The following is a 21,254-nucleotide window of genomic DNA, read 5'->3' as shown; positions in this document are numbered from 1 at the left end:
GAATTACGTAACTATTTTTAACATTAATATCTTTTCGTTATTATTTCCCGTCTGTTTTTACAATGGTATTTATCGTTTACCAAGTTTGACAATGATGTTTAACGTTATCAGATTTTATTATCCACCGACACCATTCTGTTATCCAGTCTGGCCCTTTTTTCACAGCGCCCTTTTTTCATGCACGTGTTAACTGACTGCATCATGCTAGCTTAGTGTGAATAGACTGATACGAGGAATTTGTAGCTTAAAAACAAATACAGGATTAATTTACAGTAAGCGTAGAAAGCATTCCTGAATGTTTTGTGTTTGATTTTAGGTTCAACTCTTCATGCCATTCCATGGCAAACCAGAACCAGTCCAATGTCCGTGACTTTTTCCTGATTGGTTTCCCAGGTCTTCCAGAAAAGTTCTACTCTCTGACCTCTGTGGCGTTCTTTATGATTTTTATTGTGTCTCTCTATGCCAATTTAATTGTCGTGATTTTGATTTTGCTGAGACAACATCTTCACCAGCCTATGTACATCATTGTTGGAAACCTGGCTTCTTCTGACCTACTGTTTGATGTTTTTACCTTACCAAAAATCATCGGAAGGTATTGGTTTGGGGATGGGTCTTTGTTGTATTCAGCATGTTTTACACAAATGTTCTTTGTCCATTATTTGTCAACTCTTGATTCTTTCATTATTATGGTGATGGCCATTGATCGCTATGTTGCCATCTGTAAGCCTCTTCAATATTACGCTATTATCAGCAACAGAGTGGTGGCAATTCTCTGCTTGGTCTTCTGGATCTTTGCAGCTGCCATTGGTTTGGGTATTACGTCTTTGGGTTTATGGCTTCCATATTGTGGTCCTAACAGGGTCAAGAGTTGCTTTTGTTCCCTCACTCCAGTGGTTGTTCTTTCCTGCGTGGATTCTGCTCCTGCCAGGAGAATTGGATTTATTATTGCCATGATTGTCCATCTGTGTCCCTTATCCTTCATCGTCTTCTCCTACTTTATCATCTTCTCAAAGATGTGCTCTTCAAACCGCACTGACAGTTGGCACAAGGCAATTTACACGTGTATCACCCATTGGTTTGTCATTGGCTTGTATTTTATTCCTCGACTGACTGTGTACACTTATAACCAGATACAGTTAATCCCCAATGCCGACGTCAATGTGTTGCTAATTTGTGTTTATACTTTTGTCCCACATTTTACCAGCCCTATGATATTTTGTCTCAGAACTCAGGAAATTAAAAAAACTCTCAGGAATGTCATCAAGCAAGTCCTCGGTAGTAAAAAGAAATGAGAGGGAAGCATATGAATGTTTTCACAGGAGTCATTTTTCAAAAGCAGTAATAAATATTGTGAAACATAGCACTGGCACATTTTATGCAGGGCTTTACAGAGTACTGGCTTTACAGAGTAATGTTCTTACTGCAGTATAGTGGCAATTATGGGAGAAGCAAATAAACCTACTGTAACCATTTCCAAAATCTTTAAACCAGCTAGATCTGTTTGGGCACTTGTAATTTTAGCACAAGGACGTAGCTATTCGGTAGTACTCCCACATAAGCCAATAGTTGTAACCAAGGGATAGCTGAACCTAATCACTGATATGGGCAGCCCGGTGGTGTAGTGGCAGGGGCGTAACAATAGACCCTGCAAGGGATGCCTCCGCAGGGGGCCCCAGAAGCCACAGGGGGCCCGTGGGGGGGAAAGTTTGAGAGGCTGACAGCTAAGGGCATGGAGAGAAAAAACTTATTCTGCTCTCGTACCATTGTTATATTGCCTGCATGTGTCCACCACACAGAGAAGGAATCATACACACTTTGGAATTTGTACACTGTCCCTGCTCCCTAGGGTTCGTAAAAAAACATTTGTCTCACACTGCAGCTAAGTTCTGATGACTTTATGTACAACCTTACAAACAATGGGGTCACAGGGTGAAAAAAAGTTGTAGACTGTCCCTTATCAGCAAAGAAATTCCTAGATTCTTATCACACACAGGCTACTGACCTTATGGCCTCTGATTACTTTTACAACACAGCGGAGTGGGTAAGATTGATGTCTGACTGTCCCTGCCTCATTGAGAGCTTGTTGTCTCATACTGAGTTCAAGATCCTGTAATAATAGTATCAATCAGTGACATTCTAAATGTTTTGCCAAAGTTACAGTGAATATATCTTGTGTTCAGCATGTCAATGTTGTTCCTCCATATAGCATGTGCTCTCATGTAGTAAAATAATAAGGCTGTGTGTGTATGTATGTATTGGGAACAGAGCTGCAACGAGGGACTTGTCAGCTGCAAGGGGCTAGAGGAAGCCCAGGGTAAGTAGAGAGAGGCTGCCTCCGTAGAAGCACAGTTCTTGCGTGAAACGGCCGTAAGGCTATCTGTGCCCAGCACCCACCGCCATCACACCACCTTAGATAATGGTACATTCATGCATGTCAATGTTGATTGAAAATTTTGATGCCAGAGTTTGAAGATTCACTGTTTTGGATTATATAAATGTGTTCCACCGCACTTTGGATTAAACAGTAATAGAAGCAGTGCCGATTGTCTCCCTCTCCTCTCGTTCACTACGTTACAATATACTCTGTACAGTTATACAGTATTTTGAAAACGCTGTGATGGTGTTAATAAAAATAAAAAAATAATAAAAGAATAATAGACAGTAAACGGTGATAATAGATCACGCAGGATACAGACAATTAATATGAGTCAAACCGACTCTCTAAAACTCAATTCAATTAGTTTTGCATCAAACAATGTCCTTCATTACAGGTGCGCTTCTATATCAACCAGACTCTTCAATTATATAAGATAGCCCTCAGCTGTATTTTCAGTCCGCCACCAAACACCCCGTGAGGGAATAGACTCACCCAGCATGTATGACCACTATCAGACTGGTCAATAAGCGCCCAGCAATGTGCATTCCAACACTTTAGGGTTGCCAACTCCTCTTAGATACCGGGGTCCCAGGCGGTATGTCTTGGTGGATGTATGCCTCATATAGAAAGAAATGCTTCCATAGCGTAACTCAGTATAACAATGATACGCTTTATTATAAAAATGCACTCACAGTTTGCTTGTGGGTATTAGGGCACAGAGTTTGAAACGGGCTCTACCCCGTTGCCTCCCGGGTAGGCTAGAAGGTTCAATCCCGCTCTCGCTGCTGCTTCGAACCCTGCGTGAGTATTTCCTGGACGTCCGGCAAGTTCCACCCTACGCGTTTCGTCACTCCGAGTGACTCATCAGGGGCCCAGGACTGAAAATACAGCTGAGCGCTATCTTATATAATTGAAGAATACTCTGTACAGTGCTATATAAATCCTACTAATATTATAAACTAGCTGGTTGCCCGGCGTTGCCCGGTGTTGCCCGGGTATGTAATTGGCTAGTGTTAGCTCTGTCCACTTTTTATAATCCTAACACACAATTACTCAATGATGACCTAGTTTGTGAGCTTTGTGGTCTTTGGCATCAATAATTGGCATTGAAATGAAATAAATCTAATTGGCTGTGGCTCCACTCCTTTGAAAATCAATAGGTGAATTTTGATTAGCTTTTGTAGGCTCCACCCACTTTTCTGAATATTAATCCCAGTCACCCAGTGACCAACTGTGCAAAGTTTAAAGAGGAACTCCAGTGAAAATGATGTAGTAAAAAAAGTGCTTCATTTTTTACAATAATTATGTATAAATGATTTAGTTAGTGTTTGCTCATTGTAAAATCTTTCCTCTCCCCGATTTACATTTTGACATGTATTACATGGTGACATTTTTACTGTGGGCAGGTTATGTAGCTGCTCCTAGCTGTTTTGGCTGTTAGAGACAGCTGTAACAGCTATTTCCTGTCCGTGAACATTGTTACATTGTGGCAGTTTGCCCAGAGTACCACGGTACCAGAGTTTCTTGTGGGAGGGGTTTCATCACAAAATCAGTCATACAGCGCCCCCTAATGGTCTGTTTGTGAAAAGCATTATGTTTCTCATGTAAAAGGGGGTATCAGCTACTGATTGGGATAAAGTTCAATTCTAGGTTGGAGTTTCTCTTTAAGAACCCTGCCATTGACAGACAGTGTAAGAATGGCTGTAGTTTACATTCTGGCAGTAAAATTTGTATTTTTCTCCACCCACTGATGTCCTAATTTTTCCCAGGTATGTATTTGGCTGCTGTTGGCTGTGGCCACTTTTTCTAACCCTAACACACAATTGTCAATAGTCAATGACCAAGTTTGTGAGATTTGTGGTCTTTGGTATGAATAATTTTCATTGAAATGAAACACATCTGATTCACTGTTTGTGACCCCACCCCCTTTTCTAAATATTTAACCTCAGTCACCCAATGATCAACTGTACCAGGTTTGAGGCTTGTGCCATTAACAGTGCAAAAATGGCAGCAATTAAATATTTGTCTTGAAAATCAATAGGTGAATTGTGATTGGTTTTTGTAGGCTCCACCCACTTTTCTGAATATTAATTTCAGTCACCCAGTGACCAACTGTGCAAAGTTTAAGAACCCTACAATTAATAGTGTAAGAATGGCTGCAGTTTACATTTTCCCAGTGAAATTTGTATTTGTCTCCGCCCACTGATGACCCAGCATTGCCCGATTATGTATTTGGCTGGTGTTGGCTGCGCCCACTTTTCCTAACCCTAACCCACAATTACTCAATTACTCAATGACCAAGTTTGTGAGCTTTGCGGTCTTTGGCATCAATAACCTGCATTAAAATGAAACAAATCAGATTGGCTGTTTGGGGCTCCACCCCCTTATATAAATTTAATGTGTTTGTATTTGTCTCCGCCCACTTATGATCCTGCGTTGCCCGCTTATGTATTTGGCTGGTGTTGGCTGTGCCCACTTTCCTAACCCTAACACACAATTAATCAATTACTCAATTACCAAGTTTGTGAGCTTTGCGGTGTTTGGCAACAATAATTTGCATTGGAAAGAAACTAATCTGATTGGCTATTTGTGGCTCCACCCCCTTTCTGAAATTGAACCCCAGTCACCCAATGATCAACTATACCAGGTTTGAGGCTTGTGCCATTAACAGTGCAAGAATGGCAGAAATGTAAATATTCCCCTTGAAAATCAATAGGTGAATTTTGATTGGCTTTTATAGGCTCCAACCACTTTTCTGAATAATAACCCTAGTCACCCAACGACCAACTGTGCAAAGTTTGAGAACCCTACCATTAACAGTGTAAGAAAAACAAAAGTTTGCTTTTTTAAAACAGAAAGAATTTGCAATAATTCAGGTTGGAGTGAGCTTGAGATGTCTCCCTGAATATATGCAAATTAACCATTGTTACCCTTATGGATCTGATCCACAGATAATTGTCCGTTAAACAAGGTGTGTATGAGGTCTGCAGATATCATAGACTATGAATGCGTTTTGCAGGAATGGATCTTTTGCAGGAGCAGATCTTTTGCAGATACTGATCTGTTGCATGTGTACAGCATCTTTGTGTGCAGCATCTTGCAGAGATTTCTATCTGATGGGGAGTTCAGCTCCATAGAATAGACTGTGTAGAGTATGGCTCTCATACTACATGAAAGGGGGTAAATTTGGTCTGTGATCTTTCATTTTCCAACGCCTTTTATCTGACGTGTGTACGCACCTTTAGAAGCTAAAAAAAACCTCCAGAACCGCTGGAATGCAATGATGTGTCAGCTTGTTAATTTATACAGAGCCATAATAGTCCAACATGCATACAGACTGTTTTGGAGGTAACAGTAAATTCGGGCGCCTGAGGCAAGTGGACAAATCGGGCGCCGCCATTCACTCCCATAATAAATATCGTTTAATGGGCGCCCGACAGGAAAAAAGGGCGCCGGAGAAAAATAACGTTTTATAAGCGGCGCCCGGAGACTTTTACTGTTTTATAACTGCTTCTCATGATTACACATTATTTTATGATTTATAATTTTTTAAACATTATTTTTAAACGAAAAACAGCACCATATTTTTTCACACGTTATTAATGCTTATCACAGGGGGGTCTTAGGTTTAGGCACCACCAGGGGGGTCTTAGGTTTAGGCACCACCAGGGGGGTCTTAGGTTTAGGCACCACCAGGGGGGTCTTAGGTTTAGGCACCAACAGGGGGGTCTTAGGTTTAGGCACCAACAGGGGGGTCTTAGGTTTAGGCACCAACAGGGGGGTCTTAGGTTTAGGCACCACCAGGGGAGTCTTAGGTTTAGGCACCACCAGGGGGGTCTTAGGTTTAGGCACCAACACGGGGGTCTAGGGGTAGGTACAGGGAGAGTTACTTACTATTTTTTTTTAAACGTTATTATACGTTTCACTTTTTAAACGGAAGATTAACGTTTTCACAATTGCCAATTTCATGCACATTATTTAATGATTTATAACTTTATAAAACCTTATTTTTAAACAAAATATAGTACATTATATTTTTAAACGTTATCCATGTTTATCGTTTAAAACCCCGCGCCCTTTTTTCCCAGCGCCCCTTTTTAAGGTATGCTGTTTTGGATTGTTTGATCCTCATCAGTGCATGGCAAAGATTAAATTGGCTCTATGCAGTAGGGCTTGTAACACCGAGAGGTACAGACTAACCAGCAAGCTCATGGTGACCCAGAACTCATTGGAGTGTGTAAGGGACTACAATGGTCCTAAAAGCCCCCTTACTAAGATGTTAAGAAAAACAAAAGTTTGCTCTCTTAAAACAGAAAGAATTTGCGATAATTCAGGTTGGAGTGAGCTTGAGATGTCTCCCAGTGCATCACTGCTGAATATATGCAAATTAACCATTCTACCCTTAGAAGCTAAACACACCTCCAGTGTAACAGTGTAAGAATGGCTGCAGTTTACATTTTCCAGTGAAATTTGTATTTGTCTCCGCCCCCTTTTTGGTTATGGGAATAAAAAGTATCCTATACTTTATTCCAGGTAATGTACTATGTGTGTGCCAAATTTCATTCAAATCCATTCTGCCGTTGTTGTGTGATTTGAGTAACAAACATCCAAACATCCGAACTTTCCCATTTATTATATTAGTAGGATTTATTTAATAAGCCTGACTTCTGATGTACTAGCAGAGCTCGCCTTCCTAGAGAGAGACTGCAGTGTAATTTGTGTTACAAGTTCAGTGCCTGATTGTAATGCTGGGATTGCGCCTTGCTACCGTGTGATTGCATTGGGTGTGTGGCGTTGTCGTATTCTGGCCTAAAGCGCAAAGCTGACCCAAATACAAAAACACTGGACTAAGTGGGAATGGCTGAAGTGTCTAGCAGCAGCTAGTGGTGGCAGAATGAAGTGTTGTTGAGGGGTGACAGCCTTGTGTTAGCTTGAATAAGGCTGCTTTCCCTCTCGATCTGGTCAAACCCCAGTCGGGAACCGTCTCTGCAGGCTTGCCGTGGGGCCGGTTCCTGACAGAGAAGGCCCTGGCAAGTAAAAGAATTATAGCATTGGCTTCACTGCCAAAGCAACTCCCAAGATGCTGTGTCCCCGGGGGCAGGTGTACCCTCCTGCCCACCCCCTCCCTACGCCTGAGGCATGTGAGAAGTCTAGTGTTCATGAATGTGAGGTGTTAATTCCAGAAGAGAATAAAAGCTGCAGATCAGGTTCTGTGACTGAAGTGTGATTGGATTATATTTTTTATATACCGTACTGGAAATATTTTTGGGTTGGTAAAATACCTCATGCGGTATTTTCCTCTTTTTTTTTAGCAATTCTGAAAGATTTTTTTCCTGCATTTCCGAACATGCGGTAAAACGTGCAGTAAAACGCATGGTAAATGCGGAAAGTGCGGTAAGATGTAAGATATTTCCGCATTAGGCTTGCAGTAAATACATAACAGTCTTTAATTGTCTTCCATAACTTAGTCTTTAGATATGTTTTTTTTTTTTTTGAGGGGGGGAGGTGTATTAAATTATGCAGCAACCTATGAAAAGTATACCGTATTTTTTCCGCCGTATAAGATGCTCCGGAATCTAAGACGCACCTAGGTTTAGAGGGCAAAAAACAATCTGAATCAATGCCGTTCGGGGATTGCTGACATCCTCATTTCTCCCTCTAGTGACCGGCGTGTGTGCTGATCAGAGCCGGGACAAGGTCCTCCAGCACCCAAGGCTGAGACACCAAAGTGCGCCCCTCCATCCCTGCCACCCGAGCCATCAAACACTGATTGCTATTAGACTAAGAGGCGCCACAGGGCCCACAACCTCCCCAACACCTTAATATCTAGTTATCTGGCTTGCAGTCACTGCCATGTATCCCCTTTCCTTATTTCTTTCTGCTTCAAACACAATTAGGAATGACAGCTGAATGAATTCTGCGCCCCCTCCGACACTGCGCCCTGAGGCTGGAGCCTCTCCAGCCTACGCCTCGGCCCGGCCCTGGTGCTGATAACCTCATCTACACAAGCGCCGGTCACTAGAGGGAGGAGTGAGGACGTCGGCGATCCATGAGCGGCATTGATTCAGTAAGACACGCTGGCTGCCACTATATTTAACATGCACGGGGAGCGAGGAAACCGACTAGGGAGGCGGGGCAAAGCAGCCACACGGGATGGAAGGGGGGACATTGATACGCAGGACAGACTAGGGACAGAGCGGCCACACAGGGGATGGAAGGGAGGACATGTAATGCACTGGGAGTGGAACGCATAGTGGAGAGACAGACAGCTGGGTCTATGCAGAGAATCCCCAATGTTGCGGCAGGTCGGCGGTTTGTATCGGCGGGGATCGTAAGTCGGGGATTCCCTGCTTTTGCCATATAAAATGCAGTCACTTTTTCTCCCAATTTTTTGGGGAGAAAAAGTGCGTCTTATACGGCGGAAAATACAGTATTTATAGGCATCCCCTAAAAGATAAAAATAAAATAATAATTCAGTTTCATTAAAATCACGGAAAAAATCGCCGCAATTTTTACATGATTTTTACAGCGATTTTAATGAAAGTGAGTGGGAGTGATTTTTAAAAAGCGCTCAGAAAGCGTTAATCAATCACAAAGCGCTCAGAAAAGGGCTTATAGTGTGCCTGAGCCCTCACACATCCTGAATAGGAACTCCACTAAAACAAGAATAGGAACTGCAAAATGCCTACAAATTGACTTTACCGCCAGGTACACGCAGGTCTTAAGGTGGCCACACACGATACAATAAAATGATCCGATTTTACGTTAATTTGATAAAAACGACCGATCCGGTCCTCCCCAGAAAAAAATTGAAAGCTTTTTTTTCATTCGACTGAAAAATCCGATCGGATTTCCCGTTTTCTTCGATTTGAATCGATCCGGAATGCCAGATATTTTTCTTCAATCTTTCTAAAGATTGTATGGTGTGTGTTGGATTGTCAATTTATGAATATACACACCCTAGCAATTTTGTCAGAGTTTCCAATCATTTTTATCATAATTGGGGAAAAATTGAACATAGGTGTGTGGGACATTGGTCATATTTTTGAAATGTTACAATCAGTCAGAAAAATGTATTGCAATTCTTAAATTGAACAGATATTTAAAAAATTGTATGGTGTGTGGCCACCTTTACACTGATCTGTAAATTAGGTTCTAATTTCCACACAAATACAGATTTTCAGTAAAATAAATGTAAATTACAGCACAAATGACCGCATAATTTACCGCATGAGGTAAAATATGACTAAAATCTACCAGAATTGCTAAATGTCATTACCTCATGAGGTAAATTACGGTACATGCAGTAATTTTCTCGAAAACCCTACCAGAATTGAGGCCAATGTATCCAGATACAGAAACTTTTCTGTAAACAGGCAATCCCCAGTTTTGCCAGATCACTGCAGAGGATTGCAGCTCTAATGAATTAGGCCCTCTGTGTGCAGAGCAGGCTGGGTTTTCTAGTATCAAAACCCAGCAGTCCCTGCATGTCATGACTGAGGCACCCTTACCAATGAGTAAAGGAGAGGGAATTCCGACACTTTGCTAGGGGAGAGGGTTGTGTCCCTGCTGTGTGAGTCAGTCTGCAGTGTGCTGTAAGCTGATTGCAGGAATAAAGTTGCTAAACAAGGCTGTCTAAACATAATGAGATGTGTGACCCTCCACCTGCTGGAAGTAGTCAGTAAGTATAACATAGAATTAAAATACACAGAAAGCTGCGCTAATGGAACAAAACTCAATACGTGGAGCGCACTAATTAAACAATACTGTATATTGTTACAAAAAACTCACATTCAAAAGATTAGATGCGCTCAATAGCTTATAGCAATGAGAGTTCAGTTCACATAAATCACCATCCAGCAGCTTAATTCCATCCAACTGAATGTCCCAGGGATTCAATCACTTAATCTCCTCATTGATCAGCCGACACGTCATAAAAAATAAGAGAAAGGGTACATAGCGTAATCCAGTTACTGCAAAACTTCCCTTCACCATTCCATTTACTCTGGAATGGTAAAGGGAAGTTTTGCAGTAACTGGATTACGCTATGTACCCTTTCTCTTATTTTTTATGACGTGTCGGCTGATGAATGAGGAGATTAAGTGATTGAACCCTTGGGACATTCAGTAAGTATAACATATCCTACTAATATAATAATTGGGAAAGTTCGGATGTTTGGATGTTTGTTACTCGATCACGCAAAAACGGCTGAACGGATTTGAATGAAATTTGGCACACACATAGTACATTACCTGGAATAAAGTATAGGATACTTTTTATTCCCATAACCAAAAAGAGACAAATACAAATTTCACTGGAAAATGTAAACTGCAGCCAGGGGCGTAGCAATAGAGGTCGCAGAGGTCGCATTGGCGACGGGGCCCGCCACCTGAAGCCTTGAGGGGGGGCCCGGCCGCCGGGCCCCCCCTCCCTGTTTGCATAATCTAATGGTGTGTGCTGCCGGGCCGCCGGCATCCATTCCTTACTAATTGCGGCAGCGCCGGCTCCGGCAGAGCAGAGTGCAGCAGATTCTCTCCCTCTCCCCCTCTCTCCCTCCTCCCCAGCGTCAGCAGCAGAGACAGTCACAGCAGTGACAACAGCACAGCAGTCATTAGCGGCGGCCGGCGGAGCGTCTGGCGAGATGACTCATGTCACTGTCTGTGACTAATGACGTCACTCGCTCTCTCCCCCCTGGTGCTGGCTGGCCTCTAATCTACTGCGGTGGTGAGTGACTGACTGAGACATCACTCTCCGCACTCCGCAGCCTGTACAGTACAGCCGGGTGGGGGGCAGCTACCTACCTAACCTATCCTGAGGGGCCAGCTACCTACCTAACCTATCCTGGGGGGCCAGCTACCTACCTAACCTATCCTGGGGGGCCAGCTACCTACCTAACCTATCCTGGGGGGCCAGCTACCTACCTAACCTATCCTGGGGGGCCAGCTACCTACCTAACCTATCCTGGGGGGGGGCAGCTACCTACCTAACCTATCCTGGGGGGCCAGCTACCTACCTAACCTATCCTGGGGGGCAGCTACCTACCTAACCTATCCTGGGGGGGCAGCTACCTACCTAACCTATCCTGGGGGGCCAGCTACCTACCTAACCTATCCTGGGGGGCCAGCTACCTACCTAACCTATCCTGGGGGGCCAGCTACCTACCTAACCTATCCTGGGGGGCCAGCTACCTACCTAACCTATCCTGGGGGGGCAGCTACCTACCTAACCTATCCTGGGGGGGCAGCTACCTACCTAACCTATCCTGGGGGGCCAGCTACCTACCTAACCTATCCTGGGGGGCCAGCTACCTACCTAACCTATCCTGGGGGGCCAGCTACCTACCTAACCTATCCTGGGGGGCCAGCTACCTACCTAACCTATCCTGGGGGGCAGCTACCTACTCTAAAATATCCTGGGGGCAGCTACATAATCTAACCTATCCTGGGGGAAAGCTACCTAATCTATCCTGGGGGGCAGCTACCTAACCTAACCAATACTGGGGGCACCTACCTCATCTAACCTATACTGGGGGGCAGCTACCTAATCTAACCTGGGGGCACTTACTTGTCTAACCTGTATTCGGGGCACCTAGCTAGCCTATACAGGTGGCAACTATACTGGCTACCTATATTGGAGGCACCTACCTAACTAACCTATACTGGGGGCACCTACCTATCTAACCTATGCTGGGGGCAACTATTCTGGCTACCTATATTAGAGGCACCCACCTAGCTAACCTGTACTGGGGGCACCTATCTATCTTACTTATACTGGCGGCGCCTGCCTATCTAACCTATACTGGGGGCAACTGTTCTGGCTACCTATGCTGGAGGCACCTACCTGGCTAACCTATACCGGGGGCAACTATACTGGCGTACCAATGCCTGGCTACCTATACTGGGGGGACCTATAGCTGGCTATAGGGATTCGGATATGTGTGTGCGTCGGGTGTTGCCGGGGGAGGGGGGCTGTTGTTGCTGTGGGGGGGGGGGCCCACATCCAGATTCCGCATCGGGGCCCAGAGGTTTGTAGCTACGCCACTGACTGCAGCCATACACTGTTACACTGGAGGTGTGTTTAGCTTCTAAGGGTACAATGGTTAATTTGCATATATTCAGCAGTGGTGCCTGGGAGACATCTCAAGCTCACTCCAACCTGAATTATCGCAAATTCTTTCTGTTTTAAGAAAGCAAACGTTTGTTTTTCTTAACATCTTAGTAAGGGGGCTTTTAGGACCATTGTAGTCCCTTACACACTCCAATGAGTTCTGGGTCACCATGAGCTTGCTGGGTAGCATGTCCCTCTCGGTGTTACAAATGTAACCCTGTGTGTGTGTCATTGCAACAGACACACACACCAAGGGTTACAGATGCATTTACTTTTTGTGAAAGTGCTGCTGTAAAGGGAACCTGCAGGTGCTGTCAGGTGGAGCCCAGGATTACAGAAAAGGAGTGAAGACTGCAGTGCAGTGTCTGAAGAGATTGTGTGACAACAGCTGAGGGGGAGGAGTCAAGTAGCCATGGAGACTGAGGTGATGAGGCAGCAAGAAATAAAGTGTGTCACGATACTATACTGTACTGCAGCAAGAAATACGCTTGATTTGTGAGGAAATAGAGTAGAGACACGGGAAGAGACCAGCCATTGGTGAGACGGTCTGAGCAAGGCAGAGGCACAGACAAGTAAGCACTTACCGGAAACTGAACTAAGGAAGAGAAAAAGAGCTGCAGACATTACATGAGAGGAGAGAGACCACTCACAGCTACAGGCCAGTAAAGAGCAGCAATACTGGAGAGATAAGCCAGAAGAGAAACAGTAAGCAATAAGAAAGAAAGACAAGGATATTAAAATGTACCTGTAACAGAGAGAGATAACAGAAAACAGAGACATTACAGTGACACAGAGACAACAGGACAGCAATGCATACAAGAGAGAGAGATAACAGAAAACAGCAGAGACATTACAGTGACACAGAGACAACAGGACAGCAATGCATACAAGAGTGACACAGAGCAACAAGTGACAGGATTACAGAAAAGGAGTGAAGACTGTAGTGCAGTGTCTGAAGAGATTGTGTGACAACAGCTGGCAGACAAAATACAGAGAATACAGCGGTGCTTCTTATACATTAAGTGATCATTCACAATTATCAATTCAACATATTTGTCTCATCCTGGATGTTGCTAGGTAACCACCAGACATTTCTCTACTTTCCCTTCTGTCCTATGCAAGAATTCAGATCCACTTTAAAAAGACAGCAGTGAAGAAGTGACAAATAGCAGAGTGCTGTGTATGGAAAATTCTGGCAAGTAAATGCTAATAAACTGAATTACTTATATGGTTCCTGAACTAGCCCTGATCCTAACAGGCTGAAGATAAGAAGTTTATGAATGTTTTGTCACTAAACTATTTTTTTATCCATATCATTTAATACAAATATTTCTTAAAAAGAACTTGATTGGTGTCTGGAGGATTTCTTTACAGTTAAAGCATTATAGAGGTGTTACATTTTGGCTAACTCTTCACTTAGTTCAGTTTCCGGTAAGTGCTTACTTGTCTGTGCCTCTGCCTTGCTCAGACCGTCTCACCAATGGCTGGTCTCTTCCCGTGTCTCTACTCTATTTCCTCACAAATCAAGCGTATTTCTTGCTGCAGTACAGTATAGTATCGTGACACACTTTATTTCTTGCTGCCTCATCACCTCAGTCTCCATGGCTACTTGACTCCTCCCCCTCAGCTGTTGTCACACAATCTCTTCAGACACTGCACTGCAGTCTTCACTCCTTTTCTGTAATCCTGGGCTCCACCTGACAGCACCTGCAGGTTCCCTTTACAGCAGCACTTTCACAAAAAGTAAATGCATCTGTAACCCTTGGTGTGTGTGTCTGTTGCAATGACACACACACAGGGTTACACAAGCCCTACTGCATAGAGCCAAATTAATCTATGCCATGCACCAGGGACGTTGCTAGCCCTATTTTGGGGTGGCACGTGCCCCCAATCTGTTCTGGGGTGCCACGGATCTCAGCGGCTCCCTCCAGCCGCCGCCGCTGCTGCGTCACTCAGACCTCGGGATCAGGCGGCAAGTCGGCGACCAATCATGCGGGCGCTAGGACCCAGCGCCTGCACTGATATGCGGAAGCGCCCGCTCTTACTGGTCGGGTCGCCGCTGATCCTGAGGTCTGCTGAAAGGTAAGGGGGGGGGGGGGGAGCGGCGGCTAGAGGGGGGCCTCCCTGTCACTCACTCACTTCCTAAAGGGGCTCCCTGGCACTCACTCGCTCACTAAAGGGGCTCCCTGGCACTCACTCGCTTCCTTTAGCTCCCTAAAGGGGCTCCCTGGCACTCACTCGCTTCCTAAAGGGGCTCCCTGGCACTCACTCACTTCCTAAAGGGGCTCCCTGGCACTCACTCACTGCCTAAAGGGGCTCCCTGGCACTCACTCACTGCCTAAAGGGCTCCCTGTCACTCACTCACTGCCTGAAGGGGCTCCCTGTCACTCACTCACTGCCTGAAGGGGCTCCCTGTCACTCACTCACTGCCTAAAGGGGCTCCCTGGCACTCACTCACTGCCTAAAGGGGCTCCCTGGCACTCACTCACTGCCTAAAGGGGCTCCCTGGCACTCACTCACTCACTTCCTAAAGGGGCTCCCTGGCACTCACTCACTTCCTAAAGGGCCTCCCTGTCACTCACTCACTGCCTAAAGGGGCTCCCTGGCACTCACTCACTGCCAAAAGGGGCTCCCTGGCACTCACTCACCGCCTAAAGGGGCTCCCTGGCACTCACTCACTGCCTAAAGGGGCTCCCTGGCACTCACTCACTGCCTAAAGGGGCTCCCTGGCACTCACTCACTGCCTAAAGGGGCTCCCTGGCACTCACTCACTGCCTAAAGGGGCTCCCTGGCACTCACTCACTCCCTAAAGGGGCTCCCTGGCACTCACTCACTACCTAACTGGAGGCGCCTGTCACTCACTAGCTAACCTGGGGGTCTCTGTCACTCACTACCTAACTTGGGGGCTACCATATTAAGGGGGCATTCTGCCTATTTATGTGAAATGCTGTCTATTTATGTGCCTCATGACTGCTGAATTTGTCTTGTTGGGAGCCTTATGATTTGTTGGGGGCCTCAAGATTGCTGAATTTGTCTTGTTGGGGGCCTCATGATTGCTGAATTTGTCTTGTTGGGGGCCTCATGATTTGTTGGAGGCCTCATGATTGCTGAATTTGTCTTGTTGGGGGCCTCATGATTTGTTGGGGGCCTCATGATTGCTGAATTTGTCTTGTTGGGGGCCTCATGATTTGTTGGAGGCCTCATGATTGCTGAATTTGTCTTGTTGGGGGGTCACATGATTGCTAACTGCGAGACTATGGGAAAAGCTGAATCCTTATCATATGAGACAATAGCATTAAACTTACTTTTTTAGCTTTTTAAAACAGAAAATAAAACTGGGAGGTTCTAAAAAATTGAATACATTTTTCAGGAGTAGGATGGATGAAATTGTTTATCTTCACAGTTTATTTTCAACTTGGATTTTCCATAATGTTCATGTATGAGTTAAAACGTTTGTATGGTATTTAGTTTAAATTGCTGTTGCCACTTTGCGATAGATAAGTGACTTTTGGGTTGCAGTTTGGGCACTCGGCCTCCAAAAGGTTCGCCACCACTGTCATAATCTAATGTCCCACCATTGCTAGGTTCATGTAAATTTGTCTCCACCCGTTACCACACCTATATTCTGGTCCATGGCCCACCCATTTTTCGGTGCGGCGCGATAAGCACGCCGCACAACGTGATCCTCATATTTTTGGCACGCTAGCTGCAGTGTGCTGAATTCTGCTGCCTACAGTATGTACAGTATACGCTGTTCTCTAGTGCCTGCACTGTGTGCTGATTTACCTCCAGTGGTGTACAGTGTAAGGTGTTACTCTGTGCCTTTACTGATTGTAAACCAGCTATATTGTATGCTGATCCCTGCTACTTTCAGTATGTACAGTATTAGCTGTAAAGCCTGGTACACACATACAATTTTGATTAGCCAATTTTAGCTCTGTTCATAAAATTCATTGTCTGTTGGCCCATTTACTGCACGGGGGTGGTAAAATTGGGGGTCAGTGATTGACCAATCAAAATTGTATGTGCGTATACATCTTTGATCTATGCCTATACTGATTGTAAATTATCTAAGTAAAGGACAGGGGGCTCCATCCAATATTTAGATGGGCAGGCCCGTTATCTGTAGCTTACACCGCTGCTAAGTTCATGTAAATTTGGCCCCACCCATGGCCACGCCCACTCACCTCATGGCCACGCCCATTTTTTGCCCACCTCCCCGTAGTGTTGGGCGAACAGTGTTCGCCACTGTTCGGGTTCTGCAGAACATCACCCTGTTCGGGTGATGTTCGAGTTCGGCCGAACACCTGATGGTGCTCGGCCAAACCGCTCGGCCGCATGGCCGAACTAAGAGCGCATGGCCGAACGTTCCCCGAACGTTCGGCTAGCGCTGTGATTGGCCGAACGGGTCACGTGGTTCGGACCCGAACGCGCTCTGATTGGCCGAACGGTCACGTGGTTCGGGTAAATAAATACCCGAACCACGTCATATCTCCGCCATTTCTCTGTGGGTTTAGCTTTGGGTAGGCAGGCAGGGTAGTTCGCTCTCCAGCCACGCTAGCCAGGGTCCCCCCCAGTCATTGTGTGTCGCTGCTGGGAACAGTAGTACACCGCTCGCTCAGCCACACTATATATAGCATTGTTTACTGCCACTGTGTACCTCGCTCAGCCACACTATATATAGCATTGTTTACTGCCACTCTGTGTACACGGCTCAGCCAGACTATATAGCATTGTGTGTACTGCCTCTCTGTGTACACGGCTCAGCCAGACTATATAGCATTGTGTGTACTGCCACTGTGTACCTCGCTCAGCCACGCTATATATAGCATTGTGTTTACTGCCACTCTGTGTACACCGCTCAGCCAGACTATATAGCATTGTGTGTACTGCCACTGTGTACCTCGCTCAGCCACACTATATAGCATTGTTTACTGCCACTCTGTGTACACGGCTCAGCCACACTATATAGCATTGTTTACTGCCACTCTGTGTACACCGCTCAGCCAGACTATATAGCATTGTGTGTACTGCCACTCTGTGTACACCGCTCAGCCAGACTATATAGCATTGTTTACTGCCACTCTGTGTACACGGCTCAGCCAGACTATATAGCATTGTTTACTGCCACTCTGTGTACACGGCTCAGCCACACTATATAGCATTGTTTACTGCCACTCTGTGTACACCGCTCAGCCAGACTATATAGCATTGTGTGTACTGCCACTCTGTGTACACCGCTCAGCCAGACTATATAGCATTGTGTGTACTGCCACTCTGTGTACACCGCTCAGCCAGACTATATAGCATTGTGTTTACTGCCACTCTGTGTACACCGCTCAGCCACACTATATAGCATTGCGTACTCTGCCAGTCAGTGTGTATATTGCTGGGATCAGTAATACTCCACTCACCGCCAACCACTATATGAGCTCACCATGAGTTCCTCAGAGACCTCCGCTGTGAGCAGCACTCCCAACAACAGCAACAGCCAACGCCCCACGCAAGCTATAACATCCACCCCAGCAGCCAGTGGTCAGCAGCAGCCCTCCCCGGAGGAGAACGTTGTGTCCATCGGTCCGTCGCCAGAGCGATTAATGAGGGCTGCCATTGAGGAGATGATGGGGCCTGATGTGGAGGAGGAGGTCTGGCTCAGGCCAGCATCCCAAGTTAATGTTGAGGACGATGAGGGGTCTGTGTCTGGGGATGTTGGGGTGGCAGAGGTGGTGGGTGGGTCAGACTCAGGAGAAGAGTTGTATGATGAGGATGATGATCGGGACCATCTGTATGTGCCTCAGAGTCCGACCCCGGAAAACATGTTGTATCGTGTGTTTAGGTACTAAAATCTGCGTTCCCAGTAGTGTTGGGCAAACAGTGTTCGCCACTGTTCGGGTTCTGCAGAACATCACCCCGTTCGGGGTGACTATATAGCAGACTATATAGCATTGTGTTTACTGCCACTCTGTGTACACGGCTCAGCCACACTATATAGCATTGTGTTTACTGCCACTCTGTGTCTGCTGGGAACAGTAGTACACCGCTCACCCGCCACTGTATAGCATTGTGCTCTGTGTCGCTGCTGGCAATAGTGGTACACCGCTCACCCACCACTGTATAGCATTTCTGTACTGCCACTGTACTGCTGCCAGTCAGCGTGTACTTTAAGGATAAGTGAAATGAGGAAGAAATCCGGTGAAAGAGGGAGGGGCAAGGGAAGAGGTGTTTCCCCTGACGGTTCACGTACAGGCCACAGGGGAGCACCCAAGAAAACCCACTCAATACCGCCCATGTTGTCCAGGACAACCACCCTCACAGATCCAAAACAACAGGACCTGATAATTACTTGGATGACCTCTCAAGCGTCCAGCAGTGGGTTAAGCAGCACCAGTACATCACGCACGAGGTCCGAGTCCTCAGCCAGTTACAAGGAGCCAGTGGGCACAAAGCTGACACAACCGGCAGCGACACCACGCACACAACTGCCAGATAACCAGACGACGTTGAAGTGAGCTGCGCAGAGGTTGTTCTGGGGAGCTCTACTCCACGGCGGCGGCCCCCCACAATGACATATGACGAGTTTGAGGAGATGGAAGAGGAGGGTATGGACAATGTGGACATAGACCCAGATTTTGTTTGTGAACGAGAATATCGCCGTCGTAGCAGCAGCACAGATGAGTCTGTTGAAGAACCCACTGCTGCACGAGTTCGCCTTGTGCCACAAGGTAGGCGGCGCGCAATTTCAGGCACCACAAGCGTGGAAGTTCAAGTGAGAGGCAAAAGAGGCGCAAACAGAAATCGCCAGCAAGGCAGGTGCTCCAAAGTCTGGGCTTTCTTTGAAGACTGCACTGAGGATGTTACCATGGCGATTTGCAAGGTGTGCAAGACCCGCCTGAGCAGGGGGAAAAGTATTAACAACCTCTCCACCACCAGCATGAGCCGCCACATGCTATCCAAACATCCCACTCTGTGGGCAAACGCGGCAGGACAGGGTACCACCAGCAACACTGCCTCCCTTGGGTTCACCAGACTCACCACCAGACCCGCCTCAGCAGCAGCAGTAGCCCAGCCATTGCGTGGTTCACAACATTCACAAACATCAGACGACGCTGACACTGTCACTTTCCGGAGTAGTGCTCTTGAGGTCTCCCAGTGTTCATCAAACACAACAACCAACAGCCCTTCGGTGTGCAGCCCTACGGTTCAGTTGTCTGTCTCGGAGATATTTGAGCGCAAGAGGAAATTGCCAGCAAATGACCCCCGGGCCGTGGCAGTAACAGCCAGCATAGCCAAGCTTCTGGCCTGCGAAATGCTGCCATATCGAGTGGTGGAGACAAACAGCTTCAAGGGCATGATGTCAGTGGCCATCCCACGTTACGTGGTTCCCAGCCGCTACCACTTTGCGCGCTCTGCAGTGCCTGAGTTGCATGAGCACGTGGTCAGCAAAATAACCCGAAACTTGAAGAATGCCGTTGCCTGCAAGGTTCACCTCACCACTGACACATGGACGAGTGCGTTCGGCCAGGGTCGATACATCTCCCTTACCGCGCACTGGGTGAACCTTGTGGAGCCTGGCAGCGATTCCTCACCTGCTACGGCGCGGGTGTTGCCCACGCCGCAAACAGCTGCACCGCCGTCCCTCCCACTGGATAACAACAGCAGCACCTACCTCTCTGACTCCTTCTCCTCCAACGCATCTCAAAGCTGTACCTCATCCGGAAACGCTAACCCAGCACCAGCAGCAGTAGGATCGTGGAAGCAGTGCAGCACAGCTGTTGGCATGCGTCAGCAAGCGTTGCTGAAGCTGATCTGCCTTGGGGATAAGCAGCACACAGGGGAGGAAATTTGGAGGGGAATAAAGGAACAGACGGATTTGTGGCTGGCACCGCTGGACCTGAAACCGGGCATGAAGCTAGACACCTGGCACGAACTGGCAATGTACGCAATAGAGGTGCTGGCTTGCCCGGCAGCCAGCGTTATGTCGGAACGCTGTTTCAGTGCTGCCGGAGGCATCGTCACAGATCGGCGTATCCGCCTCTCCACAGAAAATGCAGACCGTCTGACTCAAATTAAAATGAATCAATCCTGGATTGGAAACAACTACGCAACACTCCAGGACCCCAACCAAGTAACATGACCAATGAACATCTGGGATGGTTTAGCGTTTCCGGTCCCTGTTTATTGAACCTCTCATCTGTATTACATTTATGACTGCATGGCGGCAAAAAGCATTGCTGCTATATCCGAACGCTTTTTGTCCTCATGCAAGGCCTGGGTTTTTGTGTCTCAAAAAGCATGGCCTTCTCCTCCTGCGCCTGCTCCTGTTCAATCACGTGTGCTGCTACTACTGCTTGGTTAGCGTTGCCGGTCCCTGTTTATGGAACCTCTTATCTTTATTACATTTATGACTGCATGTACAAAGCATGCTATCCGCACGCTTTTTGTCCTCATGCAAGGCCTGGGTTGTTGTGTCTCAAAAAGCATGGCCTTCTCCTCCTGCGCCTGCTCCTGTTCCATCACGTCTGCTGCTGCTGGGTTAGCGTTGCCGCGTGGTCCCTGTTTATTGAACCACTTATCTTTATTACATTTATGACTGCATGGCGGTACAAAGCATGCTATCCGCACGCTTCTTGTCCTCATGTAAGGCCTGGGTTGTTGTGTCTCACAAAGCGTGGCCTTCTCCTCCTGCGCCTCCTCCTGTTCCATCACGTCTGCTGCTGCTGGGTTAGTGTTGCCGCGTGGTCCCTGTTTATTGAACCACTTATCTTTATTA

General features: G+C 46.5%; 1 protein-coding gene across 1 annotated transcript; it reads left to right on the top strand.

Moving 5' to 3' along the window:
* The first annotated feature begins 338 nt into the window (after positions 1 to 338).
* LOC137544669 (olfactory receptor 1J2-like) lies at positions 339 to 1,292 on the top strand. Its single transcript, XM_068265766.1, has one exon. It carries the CDS (start codon positions 339 to 341, stop codon positions 1,290 to 1,292), a length of 954 nt encoding a protein of 317 aa, XP_068121867.1.
* Positions 1,293 to 21,254: the final 19,962 nt, after the last annotated feature.

The sequence above is a fragment of the Hyperolius riggenbachi genome, chromosome 2 (genome assembly GCF_040937935.1).
Source record: "Hyperolius riggenbachi isolate aHypRig1 chromosome 2, aHypRig1.pri, whole genome shotgun sequence".
Classification (NCBI taxonomy): domain Eukaryota; kingdom Metazoa; phylum Chordata; class Amphibia; order Anura; family Hyperoliidae; genus Hyperolius; species Hyperolius riggenbachi.
The sequence above is the reverse complement of the archived record's forward strand: the minus strand, read 5'-3'. Positions and strand labels throughout refer to the sequence as shown.

Excerpts from the sequence above, each read along its gene's own strand:
- LOC137544669 (XM_068265766.1), top strand. The coding sequence starts at position 339 with ATGGCAAACCAGAACCAGTCCAATGTCCGTGACTTTTTCCTGATTGGT.